Source organism: Mustela lutreola, chromosome 1 (assembly GCF_030435805.1).
Source record: "Mustela lutreola isolate mMusLut2 chromosome 1, mMusLut2.pri, whole genome shotgun sequence".
Classification (NCBI taxonomy): Eukaryota; Metazoa; Chordata; class Mammalia; order Carnivora; family Mustelidae; genus Mustela; species Mustela lutreola.
Genome location: NC_081290.1, coordinates 103,792,112 through 103,816,981, shown reverse-complemented (window position 1 = coordinate 103,816,981; position 24,870 = coordinate 103,792,112). Strand labels below are relative to the sequence as shown.

Below are 24,870 nucleotides of genomic sequence, written 5' to 3'. Positions count from 1 at the left end.
GGTTCTTCAGAGGGGATGTGGGGCTCTTACTGCACAGCTCCCTCCTTTCATCTCTACTCTCACCTCACCCACTTCTACTTTGCCTACAGTCTATCCTGCAGCCTCCTTCTGCTGGATCACTTGCCCTCTGCACAGATTCTACATGTGAGGTCAAGCCCAAACAACTACAGTTTCTGTCGTGTGTCTGTTTTTAATTGAAAGTGTCAAGCTTGGGATAGTGTGTAACCTAGTAAGTTAGAGTAAGTAGAGTAAGTGTACTCTGGAGGGTATCCTAGTGAGAACAGTCAGCTCACAGGTAGCCATTTCAGTGATAGGAATGGACTGAAACTGGAAAATCTGAATAGTTTTTTTATAACTTAGGAGAAACAGATAATGCTTGTGACAAATTACATTTTGAATTCTGTTTGGGGATCTTCTCCCTCAGCACCTATTAATTTGGTGAGAGTTAGAGATCAGGAGCCCCAATTTGAGCCTAAATTTGAGAAAATCCCAGAATGTGGATATTTGGAAACTGACAAGATGATGCCCATTTTACTCACTGGGAACCAGGTTGACTAGAGTTGCAAACTGTAAGCAGATATGTTTCTAAACTGTAGTTGTCTCTACATCTTAAATGCAGACTTCTGTCTGTAAGCCTCTTCTGTAATCATCAGTGACATTCCTCCTGAGTCTCCTCCCTCAAATAATCTATACATTATTAAATTTTGTCTCCACTGTTAAGATAAGGAACAAATTTTAAAACTTCAGACATTGGAATTAGATAGTCTCCACTGAGGATTATGAAAAACTTGACAAGGTCTCCCCTCTGAGCAGACAGTACACTACAGGAGCAACGCACATGCTTGTCAGAGGGGTACGGTCCTCACTGATGCACTTCCAGAAAAGCGAGAACTTTCTTTGCGATTTTTATATGCTTCTATGTTCTTGGGTCCTTTTTCAAAAAATGTGAAGTTTATCTTCACAGATTTCTTAGTATGAAGATTGAAAGTTCTTAAAAGATGAAAAATATAAAAATCATTTTTACCGTGAAAATACTAATTCATCTCTTTTTTTCCATACTTAATGCATATAGGAAGCACTGTATTCCAGTCTTAACTGTATTGTGTGGACACATTAATTTTGCTCTTGGAAGTGTATATTTTGGATTGGCTATTTGCCTTCGAATTTTTTGTTTTACTATTGAATTAACATTAAGCTAATAAAGAATAGTTTTTAATTTATTAGTAAAGCCCTATAAAAACACATTGCTTGGGGCACCTGGGTCGCTCAGTGGGTTAAAGCCTCTGCCTTTGGCTCAGGGTCCTGGGATCAAGCTCCTCATCGGGCTCTCTGATCAGCAGGAAGCCTGCTTCTCTTGCTCTCTCCCTCTCCCTCTCTCTCTTCCTGCCTCTCTGCCTACCTGTGATCTCTGTCAAATAAATAAATAAGATATTAAAAAAAAAATCAAAAAACACTTTGCTTACTACCCGAGTGGTACTTAACCGTACCAACATTGTCTGTGAAGGAAGAAAGTCAAGCTGAATAGAATGTCATAAGTGCAAGAAGATAGGAACTGAAACCAACATTATGGTTAGGATTTTAGAGCCCTATGCATACAGATATTTTAATAGACAATACTGGGGCCCATTGTCCTCATATCCTGAAATAAATGTATAATTGACACAAATTATGTCCCATTTTGGTAGAAAGATTCTAAAATAGATCTGGAGATAGTACCATCTATGCAAGTAGAGTCAAATGCCTCCTCTTTATTCAGCATTTTCTATATCAAGAAAGAATTAATTTCTTACCACCAGAATTACCTATAGGGTTTGCAGAACCTGCCAGTGAAGGTATTGGAAACAAGTCCAGTCATCTCCTAAGGTTGATGCTGAAACACGGACTTCAGTAGATAAAATCCTTACAAGTACTGCTTTTAAGTATTTACCTCCAATAATTTGCTTATATCAGTAAATAGGACTCATCTGATAATAGCAGAATATTTTACGTACTTTTGATACGAGTTCATGAAGTCAAAGGTTTTTAATAGAAAAAGCCTTTCTATAGATTTTTTCTGTACTGTTTTATACTATGGCAACTATGCAGATCTATAAATTGACTCTTGTCTCCTTGAAGAAAAAAAACTGACATGAGATTTAAATGATGTGTTTTTCTCTCTTGGAACAGTAAAAGACACACCACCAACAAAATCAATAAACCAAAAAATAAAAGCAAAAACAAAAAGCCCTCTTCACAAATTTTGAGCACCATCTACAGCTTTCTGTGATGAGAGATACAGCTCCCATTCTTGAGGGATTCAAAAGGAGTCAAATGGTGTTGAGCTAAATTACAGCCCTAAATGCATATTGGTGAAGTGAGATGCTGATCCATTTGCACACTAATGTGCTATTTTTAAGTCATGCATCATAGCATCTTCAAAGAGGCCTGTCATAATTATGATGGATTAGACTGCAGAGTCAGTCCTCGATGCAGTAATTGTTTCACAGATGCTGCCAGTGTGACTTGAATTCATAATAAATTATGTCAGAGAGGCAGGAGAAGGAGCAAAATCAAACACCAAAGGAAAACTGCTGTGGCTAAACCTGTTTGGGCTTTAGGAAACCAAAATATTAGCCGCTAGTCAAAAGACAGTATTTGCAGCTGAGTATAAATTTGTACCTGTGACATAGAGGATGAAGGTTGACATATTTGGCATTTTTTATTTAAAGTTCTCAATCAAAAAAAATACAAAAAAACAAAAAGTTCTCAATCTCTGTCTCAATATCTTTCTTTCCTTCCTTACCTCCCTACCTACCTTCCTCCCTTCCTCTCTCTTTCTCTCTCTCTTTCATTCTTTCTGTCTGTCTGTTTGTCTTTTCTCACTCATTCACTCTCATAGCTTATGAAAAATTATTTTGGGACATTAGCTGAAATCAGTACGGTGACCGTAACATATTTTTGTGTGTTCCTGTATATATTACATTATCTTGTTATAATTTGACCTTAAGAATTTCAAACAAAATTGGTGATATTTATGGCTGATAGAACTATTCTTTTTCATTCCTTAGAAAGCCATACTTTATAGGAAATAATTGGACTATTAAAATAAAGGGATATGGGCACCTGGGTGGCTCAGTGGGTTAAGCCTCTGCCTTCAGCTCAAGTCCTGATCTCAGGGTCCTGGGATTGAGTCCCACATCGGGCTCTCTGCTCAGTGGGGAGCCTGCTTCCTCCTCTCTCTCTCTCTCTCTCTCTCTCTCTCTGCCCACTTGTGATCTCTGTCCAATAAATAAAGTCTTTAAAATAAAGGGATAAGTGTAAATAATATGACTAATAGGATCTAAATTACAACATTCTAAGTTGTGGTTTAATTGACATCTGTCATTTAAGTAAATAATTTCTGAGTCTGTCTCTTTAGTCTTAAAAAAAATGCCAGGGGAACCTGTGGAGTAAAGTTGGCTAAGCATCCAACTCTTGGTTTTGGATCAGATATTGATCTCAGGGTTATGAGAGCAAGCCCTGTGTCAGGCTCTGTGTTCCGTGCAGAGTCTGCTTGAGATTCTCCCTTTCCCTCTGCCCCCTTGCTCATGCTCTCTCTCTTTCTCAAAAATAAATAAATAAATTTTTATTAAAAGTTCCAAATCTGGTTTTAGAATTTGAGTGTCACTGTACCACATAATCAAAAATCCTGTGTGTGCCCACCCACATGTGCACAATTTAAATAATGAGCTATTTACTGCATTTTGATGAGCAAAGATAGCTATTGAGGCAGATAAGCATATGCCATGTCTTTTCCTAGGTTAAGAGTTCAGTAGTTAGAAAAGTTTCCATAAGTCATTTGTTGAGTATCATTAGTTTTTTTTTTTTAATGTACTCTACCAGACTTTTTACATAGTCTTCTCTGTACTTGATGACTGCTGTTATATTCTACTAGTCCTTCTGCCTCAGTGATATTGATAGACATGTTTAATTGATTATTAACGTTTTAAAACTAACTTTGACTTAGTGAGATATCTATTTGTCTCTTACTAAGGCAAGATGGAATGAAGCTAAATTTCATGAAAGATTTCAGTTGATGGTATCCAGACCTTGACAGCTAAGAGTGTGTTTCCTCTCTCCTGTAGTCCCTTGGCTCTTAAACAGTCACATGGCCTTACCACAGTCCAAGGCAGTACATCTTTGTGTTAGCTTAATTCCATAACACTTGCCCTAAGCAACTAATGCTTGACTGAATGCACAAATGAACTAAAGACTCAAAATGTGGGCAAAGTGAATTTATTAGTAAAATAAAACATTTTCCCTGAATTATGCATTTTTCTTGATGTTATGGAGCCACCAGTCTAGCCCTTGTGGGAGAGAGTATTTTGATGCCTAACCTCAAGCAAATCGCTCAGTTCTTACGTCTATAAAGTGAAAGAATGGAACTAGATCCTTTCTTATACTCTGAAATGTTTTATATATTATTAGGACCATCATCGTCACATATCATCATATGATTTTATGATATCACATATCACATATGTCACTGTAAAATTTCTTAGTTTAAAATGCAATTCACTAATTCTGTGAACAGGAGTTTTGTTGTCCAGTATGACTCTGGATTGAAGACTATCAATATGATATGGCATGTACTTGATCTTAGGGAGCTTTCATTCTGTTTCATTTTTTATAAAAAGAAAAGAAAGGAATATGATTTGTTAATATTTGGGTAGCTCTGATCAGTAGTGTGTTGGAACCAGCTTGTAATTGTTTGTGAGAGCAGATTGTAAAATTTTCAGGAATTGTGAGCTAAAGGTTGATAGCTTGAAATCAGCCATGACCCATAAGAGCGTCTTTTTAGGAATGTATTAAAAGCTCATTTATTCATTTTTAAGTTGTAGCTAATTACTGCAACATGAAGTGTTGGCATCATGTTAAACATTCCTGGGTAAGCCTAACCAGTCATCGTTACCAGGTTTACCAAAAGCTCTTCTGCCTTTACTCTTGCATATAAACTTCATAACAGTTTTAGGGGGGAAATTGCCTTAATTTTGATCTGACAGTATCCTCTTAAGTGAGTTGTATCCCTAGTGAAAAATTGAGACTCCTAAAATAAAAATTCTCTCTCCTGATTTTTACAGATACAGTTTTATTTGGCATAAATTACCATACACAAACCTACAAGAGCTAGCATTACTTTAAAAAACATTTGAATATTCAATTGCCCAAGGGAATAGTATCCTGATTGGTACTGTACATTATAGTAATTAAGTGTTCTCTAGTATAGGACAAAATAAAAGATATTTAATATCAATCTCAAAACACTCAGCTGTGAAAATTCAAAATATTTCTGATACTACTTACTTATAAGAGCACATATGAATGAATAAAAACGATTTCTACTCCTAGTATCTGAAAAGCAAAAGGAATGTCACACAAAAATCTCTATAGCAAAAATTTACATTCATTCAAAAAACAGTTTAACTTTGAAAAAGTTTTGTTTTTTTCCCTCAGCTTATGAAAACAACCTTATTAACTCTAATTTCACTGATCAGTGCATAGATACCTATAAAAAGTTATCTTGGATTTTTTTCTTTTATATACAAATTATGATTTTTATAAGCTTGGGAAAGCTACATAAAGGACACTGTAAAGATGATAGCATCAATGCTTTTTAAATATTTCTATAATGAGCAACATAAACAAGTCTCATTTTTTTCTTTCTTCCTTTTATTAAAAATAAATAATGCTTGCTAGTGTCAGTATAAAATGACCAGTGTCAGTATAAAATTAAAAGTGTGCTTTCTAACAACTAAATTACTGGATCATGTAATTTTCTGGGGTATGTACACAAAAAGTGGTTTAGAATATATTAATTATAGAATATATTAGAATATATAGAATACATTCCTCTTCAAAGGCACTTTTTAAAAAAATTTTTTTTTATTATTTATTTGACAGACGGAGATCACAAGTAGGCAGAGAGGCAGGCAGAGAGAGAGAGGAAGGAAAGCAGGCTCCCTGCTGAGCAGAGAGCCCGATGTGGGGCTCAATCCCAGGATGCTGGGATCATGACCGAAAGCAGAGGCTTTAACCCACTGAGCCACCCAGGCACCCCTTCAGTGGCACTTTATTGGTTAAAATTTTCTGAATCAGATCCATAAACCAGTAACGAGTGATCCTCAAAATAAACTATCCTCATCCTAAAAAAAAAAAAAAAAAAAAAAAAAAAAAGATAATACATAATTTTCCTGCTCTCCTTAAAAAAGTTAACCCTTTAGCTTTTCACATCCAATGGTTGTACTCAGTAAGGAAATTGCTGTCATGGACAGAATAGTTCTGTTAATAGTTTAAATTAGTATTTAAAGATGGGTATTGTGTTTAAAGTTCCATATTGAAATAAATTTCATCTTAAGTCACCTTCATTTGTTCTTAGGCGCTATTATGCTCATAAAAGATTTGCAAACTCCATCTATTGTAATTCTGCCCTTGACACTTTAAAGAATGTCCAAATTATGTGGAAAGGACCATAATAGAGAATAATGTGTTAAATGCTTATAGTATTTTACATCTAGAAAACTAAGTTGAACAATATATACTGCATATGGAGTCTGCAAGTTTTATATATAATATAACATAAATGTACGTATATGTGTATATGTAAATATTTTGATTGGTATGAGTGTGAAATGATTTTACAGTTGCCAAAAGAAAGCATTTTTCTGTTACAGTATTTGGAAAGCTAATTGGCCTGGTCCCTAAAGAATTTATCTAGGCTTATTTCTGTCCTCCTTATTTTTAAAAAGTGGTAGTGACCCTGATCTTGCAGAAACCCCTTACATTAAGGACTACAAATCAATTTTCACTCATGATTCCAGAACCTTAAGTTTTTTTATTAATAAGGATTATTGATGATTAAGAATATTAGTCTAGCTCAGAGCTGTCCAATAGAAATACAACATAAGCCGTATGAAATCTAAAATTTTCCACTACTTACACTAAAACAAGTAAAAATTTAGGAGTAAATAAAATTACTTTAATGATATATTTTATTTAAAATATCCAAAATAGTATTCTTTCAACATATAATAAATGCTTTTAAAAATCCAGGGGGTTTTTTGTTTTGGTTTGGTTTTTGTTTTTTGTTTTTATCCACACTAAAGGCTTTGAAATCCAGCATGTATTTACACTTAGGGTACATCTTCATTTGTGCTCACCACATTTAAAGGGCCCCAGAGCCATATGTAACTAGTGGCTATGCACATCTAACCCAACTCTTAACATCTGTAGGAAGTTGGTCTAGCAGAAATTAATCACTTTACTCTTTTGTTTTCTTTGTCCAATAGGAATTGTGACTTTGCAGTTTAAGTTTTATTTATTAATTAAGTAATATACATGCCTAAAAGTTACAAATATATTAATAAAATGTAGTTTCTTTCCCAGTGCTATCCTCCAGACTCTTCAGTCTTTTTTCTGGATGTAAAATGCTATTACAGTTGTGTTGTATATCCGCCCAGAGCTGATTTTATATTTATTTTTGTAAATGCACAGTTGTAGCAGTTTTTAAAGGATTTTATTTATTCATTTGAAAGAGAGAGAGGGCCAGTGAGCATGAGCAAGGGAGGGGTAGGGGAGAGAGAGGGAGGAGTAGACAACGCATTCAGTATGAAGCCGAGTGCTTGATCCTGAGACCATGATCTGAGCCAAAGTCAGACGTTTGACTGACTGAGCCACCCAGGCACCCCCCAGTTGTAGCATTCTTACACATACTGTTCTGTAGCTTGCTGTATTTCATTTAATTATGTGGAAAATACTTACACCTGAAAATGTAGGTTGTTTCCAACCATTTACTATTACAGGAGATTGTTCGTACATCACTTAACATATATATGAGTATTTGTTAGAAAACTTGTTAAAACTGAAGGGTCAAAGAAGGCTTCTTTGAAACTCTGTAGATTATTACTTAATTGTCCTCCATGGTATTTGTACTTGTTTTCACTCCCCTGAACCATACAAGGGAGTGTTTCTTTCCTTATGTGCATACCAGTATTTCATATTATCAGACTTTTTGATCTTTGCTAATTTGAGGGGAAAAAAAAAAAACACTGTATCTTGCTGAGGTTTTAATTTACATTTCTTTTTATGAGTTGTACTAGACATCTTTTTAAACATTTAAAGGCCACTTGCATTTCATTTTCTGTGAACTGTTCATGTCCTTCGCTCATTTTTCTATTCAATGATTGGTTTTTCCCTTGTCGATCTGTCAGAGTTCTGTATATTAAGAAAGGTTTATGTGATTTTTAATTTTACTTATGGGTTTATTTTTGCATGCATATATTTTACTGAACTTTCTCATTTTTTATGGCTTCTAGAATTTGTGTCATAAAGAATTTACCTAGTCATTAGATTTTTTTTTTAAAGTTTTCTCAGACTGTTACAGATTTTTTAGGGTTTTGTTTTACATATTTAACTGTTAAATCTATCAAAATTCATTCTGGTATAAGATGTTAGGGGTAGATCCAACTTTATCATTTTTTCAGAAGACTGTCCAGTTTCAATATCATATTGATTGGCAGTGCCGTCAGGATGCCACATTTCTGTGTTAGAATTGATTTTTGTACATTCTTTTCTGTTTCATTGGTCTTATTAACACTCTTTCATTTACTGATTTCCAAGTACAAGCTGTGTGAAGTACAGTAGCCTTTGTTCCTTTTTAGTATCTTTTAATTTGGTTACTGCCCTGCCCAGGCCCCTTTACAATTCTTTTTCAGGTTATTCCTGGTTATCCAGTTTGTTTATTTTTCCACATGAACTTTAGAGTCAGGTTCTTTAATTCTTCACAATATTCTGCCAGTGTTTATTCTCAATGTATATTTCATTGAGAATATACTAAATTAATAAATTCATTTGACAACTATCCAAAAATAGTGTACCTTTCTCCTTGTTTTGCTTTTGTGTATCTGTCAATACTGTCTTAAAGATTTAAATAGTCCTTCCGTGTTTCTTGCTAAATTTATTCCTACTGTTTTAAGAATATTTTTTTCTGTTACAGTATTTTATTCCACTAAAGTTTCTGACTGGTTGTTGCTTTTATGTATCAAAGCTACTGAGTACTTTTCTCATAAGTTTAACAGTTGTTCAGTTGATTCTCTTGGTTGACCAATACAATCTTGTTATCTGTAAATGATAACTTTATTGTGGCTTTCCAATGTTTATGTCTTATTTCTTCCTCTTTTTCACTTGTCTTGGTTAGTAAGCGATGGCTATTTTAATAGTTTTTTATAGCCCAAAAGGAAAATAGCCTAGATTTTTTATTTACATCCTTAAAATAAATGTGATGAGAAAAACTGTGGGAAAATAAAACATGACTATACCGTGAATGAGGCAGCATTCACTTTATAGATTATTTATGTTTTTGAGTGCCCATTTCTCCCTGCACTCCAATCACTTAGACTTTGAAATCTCCATCAGTATTGGTCTCCAAAATACTTGAATTAATGAGTGAATGAAGAAATGATTGTAAGATGAGCAAGTTCATATCAGTTTTGTGAAACTGATTGGATGCTCACTCTATACAAAACACAGTAGAGTATTAAGAAGTTCACATCCCAGAGAGTATAAACAAAATAAATTCAAGTATGATATATTCAGCAGCAAACCTTATACAAGACATAGAAATAACATAGAAATGGGAGTGATTAATTGTTTTGGAAAATCAAAGAAGGAATCATAAGGGAAGTAATAACCTGAGACTGTTTCAGACACATATGAGTCACTGGGCAAATCAGGGGACTAAGAAGACATTCTAGCCGGACAAAACAACAGCATGGAAGCCTGAAACCATTTACCGTGTTTGGATATTTATATGCTGTTGTCATATTTGGAGTATAAGCTGTGAGAGGATATAGAAGGAAAGAACAGAAATCTGCCTATGAAAAACCATTTGGATCAAGTAGGAATTCTCAGTAGAAGTGAGCAGTCAGCCCCTACGGAAGAAGACACAGAATCACCTAGAAGTGACATTTTACAAATGATACTTTTTTTTTAAATTAATATTATAATGTATTATTTGTTTCAGGGGTACAGATCTGTGATTCATCAGTCTTAAACAATTCATAGCACTCACCATAGCACATACCTTCCCCAGCGTCCATCACCCAGCCACTCCATCCCTCTCATGCCCCTCCCCTCCAGCAACCCTCAGTTTGTTTCCTGAGATTAAGAGTCTCTTACGGTTTGTCTCCCTTCCTGGTCCCATCTTGTTTAAACAGCACTTCTCAGCCCATTCCATTTGCTGGAATATTAACGCTTCAGGGAGCACCTCTTGTCTTCCAGGCATGTGGATGAAAGAGTTTGAGAACTCCTAATACAGGAAATATGGAACCAGAAAAGCATGTTAAGGAGGATATGACATCAGATTTGCATTGAGAACATTCCCTTTGGTAATAATTTGAAGGAACCTTGAAGGACTAGGGAGAGGACAGGCTGGGCTGGGGAAGAGACCCTCTAAAAAGCTACTGTAACAAATAAGCAAAATAATGTAGGTCTGGTTACCAAGTATCAGTGGGGATAATTCAAGGGACATATAGGAAATGGGATTGATAAACCTTAGCAAGTGATTGGATGTATAAGATACTAGAGAAGGTAGAAAGGAGGTAATCCTTCTCTATTCTTCTTAGCATTTTGACAGAAAGAATTATTTGAGAAGGAAGCTGATTCTCTTTACTAATACAGTATGAACTTCCCACATTAGCTCGTGATTTTGATCATCATTAATATTTGAGAGTTGCTCAGAAGACAAGAGTAATCAGTTCCTGAGGAGCTATTGGTTTTCACTCTGAAACATGAAAATGAGTATCTCAGTTTGCTGTGTCTAGGAATTTCAGTATCATCAATGCCATCATTATTCTTCCAGATTTATTATTAGTGCTAATAGGTATTAATGAACTTCAATTTCTGTTTCCCTGCTCTTTAGAATTCATTCAGAGGGCAGCCTCGTGGATGGCCCCGAAGCAAGCCTGATGGAACAGGACAGAACCAACCATGTTGAGGGCAACAGACTAAGTCCATTCCTGACACCATCTCCTTCTCCCTTATGCCAGACAGAACCTCTGGTTCTAAAGCTCCAGAATGGAAGCCCATTAACTGAGCGACCTTATTCAGAAGTAAATGGAGACACCAAGTGGCAGTCTTTCAAAAGTTACTATGGAATACCCCCTATGAAGAGAAGCCAGAACAGTCGCGGGAGTCCGGACTTTATACAAGAAGGTAGAGGGTATTCCAGATGCTTACAAAACGGAGGAATCAAGCGCACAGTTAGTGAACCTTCCCTCTCTGGGCTTCACCAGAGCAAGAAATTGAGACAAGACCAAAAGGCTAATGGAGAAAGAAATAACTTCGGGGAAAGCCAAGAAAGAAATCCAGGCAAAGGCAGCAGTCAAATGAATGTCTCCGATTTGAGTGATAAGAGAGAATCTGTGAGCTCTGTAGCTCAAGAAAATGCAGTTAAAGATTTCATCGGTTTTTCAGCACATAACTGCAGTAGGTCTGAAAAACCAGAGCTTCAGATTCTGAATGAGCAAGAAGAGAAAAATGCTAACTACCATGACAAGAATATTGTATTACTTCTTAAAAACAAGGCAGTGCTAATGCCTAATGGTGCTACAGTTTCTGCCTCTTCCATGGAAAACACACATGGTGAACTCCTGGAAAAAACACTGTCTCAATATTATCCAGATTGTGTTTCCGTTGCGGTGCAGAAAACCACATCTCACATACATGCCATTAACAGTCAGGCTACTAACGAGTTGTCCTGTGAGATCACTCACCCATCGCATACCTCAGGGCAGATCAATGTCCCACAGACCTCGAACTCTGAGCTGCCTCCCGAGCCAGTTGCAGTGGTGACTGAGGCCTGTGATGCTGACAAAGCCAGTAAGACAGGTGCAGTGATAGGGATCTGTCCCTTTCAGAAACCAGAAAAACAAAAATCAGTTTTTGACAGATGCCCGTCACGTGCCGAAAACAGTACCATCCAAGGAACCACAGAGCTGGTATCTGGTGAAGAATTCTGTTCAGGTTCCAGCAGCAATTTGCAGGCTCCTGGTGGCAGCTCTGAACGATATTTAAAGCAAAATGAAACAAATGGTGCTTACTTCAAGCAAAGCTCAGTGTTCTCTAAGGATTCCTTTTCTGCCCCTACCACACCACCACCACCATCACAATTGCGTCTTTCTCCCCCTCCTCCTCTTCCAGAGGTTTCACAGCTTCCTTCAGAAGGAAAAAGCACTCTGAACGATGGAGTTTTGGAAGAACACCATCACTACCCCAACCAAAGTAACACAGCTCTTTTAAGGGAAGTAAAAATAGAGGGTCAACCCGAGGCACGGCCATCCCCAAGTCCTAATCCATCTACACATGCATCCAACCACTCTCTGATGCTTCCAGAAAGGCCTCAGAATAATTGTGTTAACCAGAATGACATACAAACTCCAGGGACGATGACAGTTCCAGCATGTTCTGAGAAAGCGAGACAAATATCAGAACACATCATGCATAATCCACCAATGCTGGGTAGCAGTGGGGATCCACAAGACCACTGCCAGCGATTGATGGGACACAAAGAGCAAGATATTCCGAAGGGTCGAGACAAGGAACAAACACGAGGTCTTGTGCTCCCAGCACAGCCCTCTCTGAAACCGGGGTGGATTGAACTGAAGCCCCCTCATTTTCATCAAGCAGAATCCCACCCAAAATGTCCTGAGGCATCACTGCGGTCAGTTCTTCAGTATCAGTCCAACCCCGCCAATCAAATGACCTCCAAACAATACACTGGAAATTCCAGCCTGCCTGGGGGACTCCCAGGGCAAGCTTACATCCAGAAAATAATGCAGCCAGAGCAGAGGCCACAAAGGTACCAAGGTGAGATGAATCGAGAGCAGTCTCAAGGTACATTGGACCAGCAGCTCCAGTTCCAAAAACCTTCACTCCAGGTGCACTTCTCCAAGACAGACCCTTCATCCAAAGCTCACATGCAGTCATTGTGCACCCACAGGTTTTATTTTGAACAAAGACCAGATTCCCAAACTGAGAAACTCCTACCTGCATCGTTAAAACAGCACTTGAATCAGCAGGCTTCAGAGACTGAGCCATTCTCAAACTCACACATTTTACAACACAGGCCTCATAAGCAGGCAGCACAAACACAAACACAACCATCCCAGAACTCGCTTATCTCTCAAAACCAGCAGCAGCAGCAAAAATTACAAATGAAGAATAAAGAACAAATGCCCCAGACTTTTTCTCATCCCCAAGGCAACAATGATCAGCAAAGAGAAGGATCATTCTTTCGCCAGATTAAAGTGGAGGAATGTTTCCATGGTGAAAATCAGTATTTGAAATCAAGTGAGTTCCAGACTCCTACTGCTCAAATGGGATTGGAGCAAGTACAGAATATGAATAGTAGAAATCCCCCCTATGGTCAGATCTTGAAATCAAATTCAAGCAAACTACAGATTCCTTGTTCAAACAATACACACTTAGTTCCAGAAAATAAAGAACAGACTATAAATCCTGAACTCTTTGCAGGAAACAAGACCCAAAACTTGCATCACAGGCAATATTTTCCAAATAATGTGACTCCAAAGCAAGACGTTCTTCATAGGTGCTTTCAAGAACAAGAGCAGAAGCCTCAACAAGCTTCAGTTCTACAGGGATATAGAAGTAGAAACCAAGATATGCCTGGCCAGCAAGCAGCACAGCTCCCTCAGCAAAGGTACCTGATGCAAAACCAGGCAAATGCTTTCCCTGTGTCTGACCAGGGAGGAAGTCACATTCAGACTCCTCCCCAGAAGGACCTTCAAAAGCATGCTGCTCTAAGGTGGCACCTCTTGCAAAAGCAAGAGCAGCAGCAAACACAACACCCCCATACTGAGTCTTGTCATAGTCAGATGCACAGACCAATTAAGGTTGAACCTGGATCCAAGCCCCATACCTGTATGCGCTCCACGTCAGCACAGCCAGAAAGCAAAATGTGGAAAAAGATAACTAAGCAAGAGATTCCACCTCCAAGTTGTGATAATGTGCAGCAAAGGAGCATCCTTGAGACCATGGAGCAACATCTGAAGCAGTTTCAGGTCAAATCATTATTTGACCATAGGGCTCTGACTCTCAAATCACAGAAGCAAGTAAAAGTTGAAATGTCAGGGCCGGTCACAGTTTTAACTAGACAGACCACAGCTGCAGAACTCGATAGCCATACCCAAGCTCTAGAACAGCAAGCAACTCCTTCTTCAGAAAAGACACCAACCAAAAGAACAGCTGGCTCTGTTCTCAATAATTTTTTAGAGTCACCTTCCAGATTACTAGATACTCCTATAAAAAATTTATTGGATACACCTGTCAAGACTCAGTATGATTTCCCATCATGCAGATGTGTAGGTAAGTGCTAGAAATGTACTGAGACACATGGTGTTTATCCAGAATTAGCAAATTCATCTTCTGATATGGGATTTTCTTTCTTTAAAAAAAAAAAAAAAGAAAAGAAAGAAACCCTGAGTCTGGCAGCAATTTGTAAAGGCTCATAAAAAACCTGAAGCTTACATTTCTTGTCTTTAAATTACAGATGCTTATGCTGTGCGAGAGAGAACTTCACTTACATTCAGTTTTTCCAAAAAAATAAAAAATAAATAAATAAAACAATGTGCATGCTCATATCTTCCTCTAATCAAACCCTTTAAAATGTAAAGGTTTCTGTTTTAGATTAATCAATCTGTTTAACTCTTTGTATATCATCTTCTGGCGAGACACCTAGGCATCTCTAAAAACATCTGTTAAAATGAGAAAAATAACTGCTATCTGCAACTTAATGTGGGAGCTTTTTCATATGTATTATTTCAAGGTTGAACGTATTAGTGGTTTTACAACATTAATTTCTCAATGGGGGCCTTTACCTTCAGTCTTGGTGAGTTGGGGAAAATTGTAATGCTGAAGTTCGAAATACTCATGACATTGCCCTTCATTTACACGCTTGAAATATTGTGTGATTTATATTCATTTTGATTCTATTTTCTCTTTAAAGTGTCATCTTTTTGATAGAAAATATGCAATATGTTTTTTTCTTTTATCTCAAACACTTTTTTGTTAAAATCCAAGATATGTGATAGGGAAACATTTTGCTGATAGATGCACATGTATATATATAATACATATAAAATATATAAAGACTTTATTAGAGTCCCTCAGTGTGGATACAGTAGAAGACATTTGAAAAGACAAACCAATGTGGCCAGTGGTCCACCCACCTCATGTTCTTCCTCTTACAACAGACACCCCACACTTTATAGAAGAATGGAGGGAGGAGTCATACCGCCCCTTTGTGTGGTTAATTTTAGGTTGCCTCAGGGGCGCCATACCACACATGTCATAGATAACATTAGGTAAGTTCTAATCCTCTACAGTCTCTTCTCCGAGGACTCTAACTTCTCTTCCCACTTCCATCTTCAGTAGTCTACAAGAACCTCTTCCTCTTACCAGACCCTCTCTCCAGTATTTTCTCTCATCATAAATTTTTCTTAAAGTACATACAAATATGGGTCTGGAATTAATATTTTTATTTTCAAAACACAACAATTAAATGTTGGGGAGAAACAGGAGGAGAAAAAGGTACCTTCACAATAAAAACAGCAATATCCTGGGGATACGATCAAACAGGAAGCTTTATTTTTAATCTTTTAACATCCAAGTATCAGGCAGGCTTCTAGTCAGCTATAATTTTTTTTTTCAGTTCAAAAAAACAGGATTATAGTTGGTATTACATATAATATATTCTAATTCCCTCGCCGTTTTGTTTAGTTCCACTTACTTTGTTTAAAATAAATAATTTCTTATTCCGTATCTGAAATGTAATTTAATATTTTTTTATCCAACAGCCAGCATGTACATATACTTAATTATTTGGCACATTTTCTAATAGATTAGTCCATCAATTTATTCATTTTAAAGAAAAAAAAATGTTTAAAGTCACATTTAGGGCCCTTAATGTGCAGTTGGGGGATAAGCTTTGTGGATGTAGCCTTTATATTTAGTATAATTGAGGTCTAAAATAATAATCTTCTATTATCTCAACAGAGCAAATTATTGAAAAAGATGAAGGTCCTTTTTATACCCATCTAGGAGCAGGTCCTAATGTGGCAGCTATTAGAGAAATCATGGAAGAAAGGTAATTAACGCAAAGGCACAGGGCAGATTAACGTTTATCCTTTTGTATATGTCAGAATTTTTTCAGCTTTCACATACAAAGCAGTAAACAATTGTAAATTGAGTAATTATTAGTAGGCTTAGCTATTCTAGGGTTGCCAGCACTCCACACTGTGCTATTCACCAGAGAGTCACAATATTTGACAGGACTAATAGTCTGCGAGCTGGCACAGGCTGCCCACTTTGAGATGGATGCCAGAAAACCCAGGCACGCACGAGAACCAGCCAGCCCGCCTGCCAGGCACAGGGGTGCTGGCACGGGCTGCAAAGAGAGGCCCCACTCTGGCTTTCCCACTTGATGATAAAGTGTCAGAGAAGAAAGAGAGGGGAGATGTGGTTTAAGAAAGGAATCATCGAGTTAAATGCACCTAGAGCTGTAAATGAGTAGTTACCGCTAAGGAAGTTGTCCCTTAGTATAAGCAGAGGGTAAGTGTGAGATGCTGAATAGAAATAGAGACATTCTATTTATAGCTACATTTTTTTTTACTGTCAGTCACAGGTAGGCAAGTATTTACCTCAATCTACACAGTTAGTCTTGCATGTAGAAGATTCTTAGGAGTGAGACAGTTGATGCAGAGAGAGACTTTCAAATAGGTATCCACAGATGTTAGCTGTTAACTATGGTAGGAAGTAGACAGTGTTATCATTAAAATACGTTAGACATTGTGGGCAGCAAGAACATATTTTGTATCATTCTTGCCCAATTTACAAGTTACCCATTTCTAAATTAGTGTGTAGAAATTCACTAAATAATCCTCTAGTAGCCTGGCAGATACAGTAGATTTCCCTAAATGCCTTTTGTTACTAGCAAGTAGTAAATGGTCATAAGGGAAAATATAATCTATCTCTAGAACTATCCTGTATTTTCAAAATTGCTGAATACTAGTTATTTGCAAGCCATCTTTAAAAAATGGTAGAGAGTCTGTGAGGAACAGTTCTAACTAAAATCTGTTGTGATTCCCCAAGTTTTAAAATAGCTAAATTTAGTAGAGGACAAAAATCAAATAGAATCTATCTTAGAAGACTGAATTTAACAAACTTAAAAAAGTTTTGTGCTTTGTGAAATTGTTTAAAAATAAGCTTTCCCATTTATTTTCACCCAACATATAATTTCAAAATAGTTCATTATGGTTATCAATATATTTTGATACCAAAGAAATACAAAACTTAAAGTCTGTTATCCTGTTTGCTTGGCTTAGACTTATTTTTTAAAAATGAATTAAACCATTCATTTCTCAGGGTGTGGTCATAGAATAAAATTATGCTCAAATGTTCAGTATTTTGTTTGCCTCAGTTTCATTTGCTAATTTTATGTGTGTGTGTTTCTGTGGATTTCTTTTAAGGTTTGGACAGAAGGGTAAAGCTATTAGGATTGAAAGAGTCATCTATACTGGTAAAGAAGGCAAAAGTTCTCAGGGATGTCCTATTGCTAAATGGGTAAGTGTGACCTGACAAGGCCTTTGGTCTTCATTCTTGGGTGTTTTGATTCATTAATCTAACCCTAAGAATTGGGTTACCAGATAAAAGAGTCATTTATGTCGGTTGAAATGAATATTGCTTATTTTTATTTTGTGTTAGCTCTTAAGAAAAAGGCAGATTAGCTTTGAAAGTACATACAAACTATATTTAATTGAAAGAATTTAATGGAGAGGAGGAGGTCCATTCAAATTGATAAAAAGTATGATTCTTCCTGGAATGTGAAGTTATCCATAATCTTTTAAATACCTTCCATTAATCTTTATATTGTCATTTTTGAAAACCTTGAAGTTTGTGAAAAAGACCTGCTTGTCTTCCATATAGCTCTAGGTTTAATGCAGGGGTCATTGCCCCTCCCTGCACTGGTATAGTCTGCTGAACATTGAGCAGTTTTGCCTCTCTCTGGGTTCTAACCCCATTTTACAGATGGGTAGCAAAAGGCAAGTTGCATGTGCTGACAAATGTTGCTCTAATTGTGACCCAGACATGAAAAATATGCATACATAAATCGTTGCTCTCCTCTGCCGCAAGTGACCCTTGTTTTGTTTTGGTTGGGGTGGGGGTGTTGGGGTGGAATGGGGACCCACACAGGTGGTTCGCAGAAGCTGCAGTGAAGAGAAACTGCTGTGCTTGGTGCGGGAGCGAGCTGGCCACACCTGTGAGGCTGCAGTGATTGTGATTCTCATCCTGGTGTGGGAAGGAATCCCATTGTCCCTGGCTGACAAACTCTACTCCGAGCTCACTGAAACCCTGAGGAAATACGGCACTCTCACCAATCGCCGGTGTGCCCTGAATGAAGAGTAAGTGAAGCCTCCCCTCTCGTTTCACTGACAGCAAAACCTGATCATGGGTCTGACTCATGGGAGTCAAACCTGCATTTTTACATTTATTTATACAATGGGGACCAAAACGCCTTTTTCACAGTCAAGCAGAAGGAAGTTGGATTTGCTAACGTGTGTAATTTGAGGTGATTTCGCTAACCATTTCGTACCTTCGGGCAGTGTAGACATTTTGTTAGGAGCAGCTTGCTGAGAGTCTGAATGTCTGTACCATATCATGAATTCGATCGTGCCATAAACTTGAAAATATCTGTGTGTCCACTTGCTACAGTGAGAAGTCTTGTATGCCTGGCCACCACACTAGTAAGTATTGACACCATTTCTGTGTTGCAGTATCTGAAACAGATACATAATTGTAAGGTAACAAACATCAAAATAGAAGGCTTACAGAATTTCTGTAGAAACGAACTGATTCATACATCAGTTCAATCTCTTTTATTATTAACACAATAATAATAAAGATCGCTTTCATTTTTACTGCTGCTATATAAGCAAGAAGTTAGTGGCTATAGACATGCACTGTTTTCGAGGACTATTAACATGTGGCATAGGAAAGCAGGGGTATCCAGTTAAACATATTTAGTGCATCCAAGTGCTACTATGTTTTTGTTTGTTAACCTGATCCAGTTTAGGGTATTTAACTCTTCACTTGGAAAAAGCTTCATTACTAATGTTCCTCTGCTATGCTATTCCTGTGTAACATTAGAATACGGAAGGATTCATAGTGAATCCTACAGGAGTTATTTTACTCAAATTGATCCTAAAATAATTTTAATTTTGCACTTCTTCCTTTAGTCTCTTTTCCTCTGCATTCACCAAACTACAATATAGTTGACTGAATTTATGGAAACACTGTGCTGCTCTTTGCAACAGCCTATTACTACCCTAATTTGTTCCTTTGCTGACTATTACTCTGACTGGTACTGCTTTGCTAACTTCATGTTGATGTGGGTTTTCTCTGGGTGATGGGGTGTGCTCAAATAAACTATAAATAATATGTCTAGGAAACTTACTTTTCATATATGAAAGTGTGACTTGGCTTCCTGTGGTAGTTATGATCCAAAAATGTCGTGGTGTGTACCTCACTGTAAACCCACTTCTAACACATCTAACACATGACTTATAAACTCACAATGGACGGCTTTAGGTATATAATACTATTCAGTATATCCTAATTTTCCTTGTTCCTTCTTTAAAAGATATATTTAAATGCCTTTAATCAGAAAGAAAATGAAAGTTAAGGCACCTTGAGATGATGTTGGTGACAGCATTTTCCTCAGGAATTAAGTATCTGCCTTGTTTGTTTGTTTTAAGCAGACTTCCTCTTAGACTTGATGGCTTGAACTTCTGAACCACGGAAGAACTTCTTGTGAAAATAACAGTTGTTTATTTAAATTTCTTGAGGTTTCATGCAAACTTTATTTCACATTCTTCGTAACTGATTTAATTTTCAGTTATTCTATATCTCTGGTGTTTTTCCCCTGTAGGCTTTTCTATAATTTCTATAAATGTTGTTGCCTGAAATGGAGTCTGACATATAGAAAGAAATTCTATTTTAAGAACTTTTGTATTATTTTGCATTTAAAATCCATGAGTAATGGTTGGGCCAGGGTCTAAGAAAAATTTTAGTTTAACTGGTCTAAACAGGAGATGAGTACAAAACCGTTAAAAGACATGTTTCAAATATTAAGACATTTTAAAAGCCAATCTGCATACTTTTGCTTCTCTTTGTCTGGAATTTCAAAAGGTAAGGGTAATTATTTAGATGAAGTTTTAGATTTGGGCTATGCATATTTAAACAATTCTCCAAAAACAAAACAAAACAAAACTTACACAATTAAAACATACACTTACCAGTGGCAATAGAGACTTCATTCAGATGTAGTTTTTGAAGTTACTAATACCCCATAAAATAAATTTTATGTCTGGCAGAAGTTAAACTCATGACTTTGCCAAGAACAGAGGATAATCTCAAATTGGGGCTGCTGACTCAGTTTAATATTCAAAGCTGTATGAACCTCATCTCCGAGATCTTACAAATCCCAGTGCCTGCTCCATAACCACCCCACTGTGAGTCCAGAAAAGAACTCTGAGAGCAGTGGGAAAGTCAAAAACAGATTTTTACGTATCCTTTGAGCCTAAGCAGCTGTTTCTTCTTTAAAGATTTCCCTTTGAGATTTCCATTTTATGACTAAGCCTAACCAATATTTTTTTGGCAAGAAGAGTTATGGGAGTGTATCTGTCATTATAGGAAGTCAAAGCCAGAAACATGTTCTGCCATGCTGGGTGTTGCTAAATTTTTTAAGTTAACATTATATTACAAAAATTTTCAAACATGCTTAAATTGGAGGAGTGCAGTGTAATAAATCCCCATGGACCCATTATGCAGCTCCAGTATGTACCAACATTTTATCAATATTGTTTCACATATTTCCCCTACATCCTACCCCCACCGCCACCCCTACCAGTGTTTTAAAGCAAAGCACAGATACCTTCTCGCCTATGTACATTTCAGTGTGTGTCTAACAGATAAGGATTTTTTTTTAAATACAAAACCTAGTTACAGTGTCATGTCAGTGATTCTTTAATATCATTTCATGTTCAGATTCCCTAACTGGATCTTCTTTCCAAATAATAATAATAATAATAAATAAAAAGATATTGACAACATGAAAGCCCATACCTTGTATTTGAGACTTTTGAGTGGTCCCGGATCATGCCTGTTGTCTAGCATAATTATTAATAGAACTTCCTTTAAAAAAAAAAATAGAACTTCCTTTTCACTCTCAAAAGTATCCTCGTTTGGAAGATAAACTATATGATTCATAAGCCTCTTTTTGTTTATAACAGTTCCCCCTCTCTTTTTAATGAATTTACTGTTAAAACAGATGATATCATTTGCTCTACAAAATTTCCTGCATTCTGGATTTGGTTGATTGCACACTCGTTTTGTTCACCTTACTCCTCTATCCCAGCTGTCTTTTCTACACTGACATTACGAAACCTAAGCAAGTTACGTGTGTATACATATATGTATTTATTGGTAGATGTGCTTCATAAGTGGTGATGAAATAATCTTAGTTCTTCATATCCAGCATGGGGGTTATAATGTCTGCTTTGTTTCATTCTTAATGGTGTTAAGAGTGAGTGAGTTCAGGAGTTGCCAGCTTGATCTGTCTATCATCAGTTTTCCCAGAAAACTTTCACCTAATGGTGCAGCATATTCATTGAGGATTATTGCCTGTTTCCATTATTTTGTTTGCAAATTGATAATTTTCTTATTTTTTGAAGTATACTTTTATTGGTCAGTTTTGACAAGTTTTTGCTGGTGTTTCTAAACTTACATAAGGTTGAATATGAACTAATTTTTAGTTTAAAGTGTGTTTGTTTTTTTCCGTTAGAAGTCCAGATGGTAACTCAAAGGTTGAGAATGTTTGTAAAAATCTGTTATATAGATGAATATTTTGATTATAGTTGCTTTATGATTTGTCATTTAACCATGAGCCAAATTGAGTCATGTTAAATGAAGCTGCCGTGTGCTAATTCTAATATTACTTGAAAGGACCCTATAGAAATAAAAATGTCTTTTAGTAGCCATTTCATGTGGGAAATCATCTTGAAGTTGCTCCACCTTATTATGCAGGGATTTTTTTTAAGATTTTATTTATTTATTTGACAGAGAGTGAGATCACAAGTAGGCAGAGAGGCAGGCAGAGAGAAGAAGGGAAGCAGGCTCCCTGCTGAGCAGAGAGCCCTGTGTGGGACTCGATCCCAGGACCCTGAGATCATGACCTGAGCCAAAGGCAGAGGCTTAAGCCACTGAGGCACCCAGATGCCCCTGCAGGGATTTTTTTGAGATATAATTCACATACCATAAAATTCACCATTTTTTTTTTAAGATCTTATTTATTTATTTGACAGAGAGAGATCACAAGTAGGCAGAGAGGCAGGCAGAGAGAGAAAGAGGGAAGCAGGCTCCCCGCTGAGCAGAGAGCCCAATGCGGGGCTCGATCCCAGGACCCGGAGATCATGACCTGAGCCGAAAGCAGCGGCTTAACCCACTGAGCCACCCAGGCGCCCCTAAAATTCACCATTTTATACAATCAGTGGTTTAGTATATTCACAAAGTTGTGCAATGTTTTTTCACTCCCAGAAGAAAACCCCATACCTATTAGACAGTCGATTCCCATTCTCCTCTCCCCTACAATGGCAACTACTAATCAAATTTCTGTCTCCATAGATTTGCCTATACAGTGAATTTTGTCTTAGTGGAATTATACAATATTTGGCCTTTCTGTCTGGCCTCTTTCACTTAGCGTAATGTTTTACAGGTTTTTAATGTCCTAATGTTAACCAGTATTTTATTACTTTTTGTGGCTGAATAATATTCCATTGTGTATATGTACCACATTTTCTTTATCCATTCATCAGTTAATGGACACTTGGATAGTTTCTACTTTAGGGCTATTATGAATGCTACTGCTGTGAACATCTGTGTACAAGTTTTTGTACAGACATATGTTTCAGTTCTCTTTGAGTGACATTGTTAGTCATAAGGTTATTCTGTGTTTAACTTTTTGAGGAACTGCCAAACTGTTTTCCAGAATAGCTGTACCATTTTTCATTCCTACCAGCAGTATACGGAGGTTCCAAAGTCTCCATATCTTCATCAAAACTATTTATTGTCTGTTTATCTTTTTTATTATAGCCCTCCTAGTGGGTGTGAAGAGTATCTTGTGGTTTTGATTTGCTTTTCCCTAATAACTGATGATGTTAGCCATTATTTTCTGTACTATTGGCTATTTAAATATCTTCTTTGGAAAATGCCTACTTGATTCTTTGCTCATTTTTGAGTTCATTGTTTTTTTGAGTTGTAAGAGTTTTTTATAGACTCCAAATTCTTGAACTTTATCAGATATCTGTCTTCTAGATATTTTATCTTACGCTGTAGGTTCTCTTTCTTGATCATGTCCTTGCAGCACAGAATTTTTCAATTTTGGTGAAATCAAATTTATATATTTTTTTATTGTACTGTTATCTAAGAAACCATTGCACAGTCCAAGGTCTTGAGTATTTACATCTGTTTTCTTTCCAGTGTATTAGAGTTTTAGCTCTTATATTCAGTTCTTTGATCACTGCTGAGTTAATTTTATGATTTTAAGAGTCTAGTACCATTCTTCCACATGTGGCTCAGCCCCATTTGTTGAAGAGATTATTTTCTCCATTAAATGGGCTTGTCACTCTTGTTGAAAATTAATTGACAAAGATGTATGGGTTATTTTGAGACTCTACTCCATTAATCTGTCCTTATGGCAGTACTATACAAAGTTGATTACTATGTTTTGAGGTAAGTTCTGAAATTGGAATTCACCTCTTTTGCCCATTCTCTCCATCACCTCCCCTCTGGCAACCACTACTCTGTATTTATGTAAGTCCCCCAGTGTTTTACAAGATTTTTTTTTTTTCTAATCCAAATTCTTTTCATGTCCTTGAGAATTTTAAGATCAATTTTCTCATCTGGGATTTGACAGGGGCTCTGTTAAATCAGTAGACCAAAAGACCAAGGCTTGCCAGCTTACCAATATTAAGTCTTCCAATTGGTTAACTAAGGATGCCTTTACATTTACTTAGGACTTTAATTTCTTTTAGTGATGTTTTATAGTTTTCAGTATGCAAGTCCTACACACATTAAATTTCTAAGTATTCTTTTTGATGCTATTAAATGGAATTATTTTGATTCCATTATTGGATTATTCATTATTAGCATACACTTAGACAGTTGTTTCTTATGGTTTTTTTTAATTGAGGTATAGTTGACATACAATGTTATGTTAGTTTCAGGTATATAACATAGTGATTTGACAGTTCTATATATTAAGCTATACCCACCAGGAAAAATGTAATTATCATTTATCACCATACAATATTATTAGAGTATTATTGACTATATTTCCCATGCTATACTTTTCATCCCCATGACTTATTTTATAACTAAAAGTGTATACCTCTTAATCCCCTTCATCTATTTCACCCATCCTTCCACTTCTCCCCACCCCTGGCAATCAATTTCTTCTCTGTATTTACGATTCTGTTTCCTTGGGGTTTGTTTACTCATTTGTTTTGTGTTTTAGATTTTATATATAAATAAAGTCATATGGTATTTGTCTTTATCTGATGCATTTCACCTAGCATAATACCATCTAGGTTTCTCCATGTTGTCACAAATGGCAAAGTCTCTTTCTTTTTATGGCTGAATAATATTCCATTGTATATATATATGCCGCATTTCATCATTGATTCATCTATTAATGGACACTTAGGTTGCTTTCATATCTTGGCT

The 24,870-nt window shown here is 36.6% G+C and overlaps 1 protein-coding gene across 1 annotated transcript in view; it reads left to right on the top strand.

The window, feature by feature from the left end:
• The window catches only part of TET2 (tet methylcytosine dioxygenase 2), a 139,936-nt gene that overhangs the window by 75,141 nt on the left and 39,925 nt on the right, over window positions 1-24,870 (top strand). Inside the window, exons 3-6 of the mRNA XM_059171723.1 lie at window positions 10,934-14,397; window positions 16,087-16,177; window positions 17,559-17,652; window positions 18,283-18,491. Of these exons, the coding sequence (XP_059027706.1) occupies window positions 10,980-14,397; window positions 16,087-16,177; window positions 17,559-17,652; window positions 18,283-18,491 (3,812 nt within the window). The 5' untranslated portion in view covers window positions 10,934-10,979. The remainder of the gene's footprint in view (window positions 1-10,933; window positions 14,398-16,086; window positions 16,178-17,558; window positions 17,653-18,282; window positions 18,492-24,870) is intronic.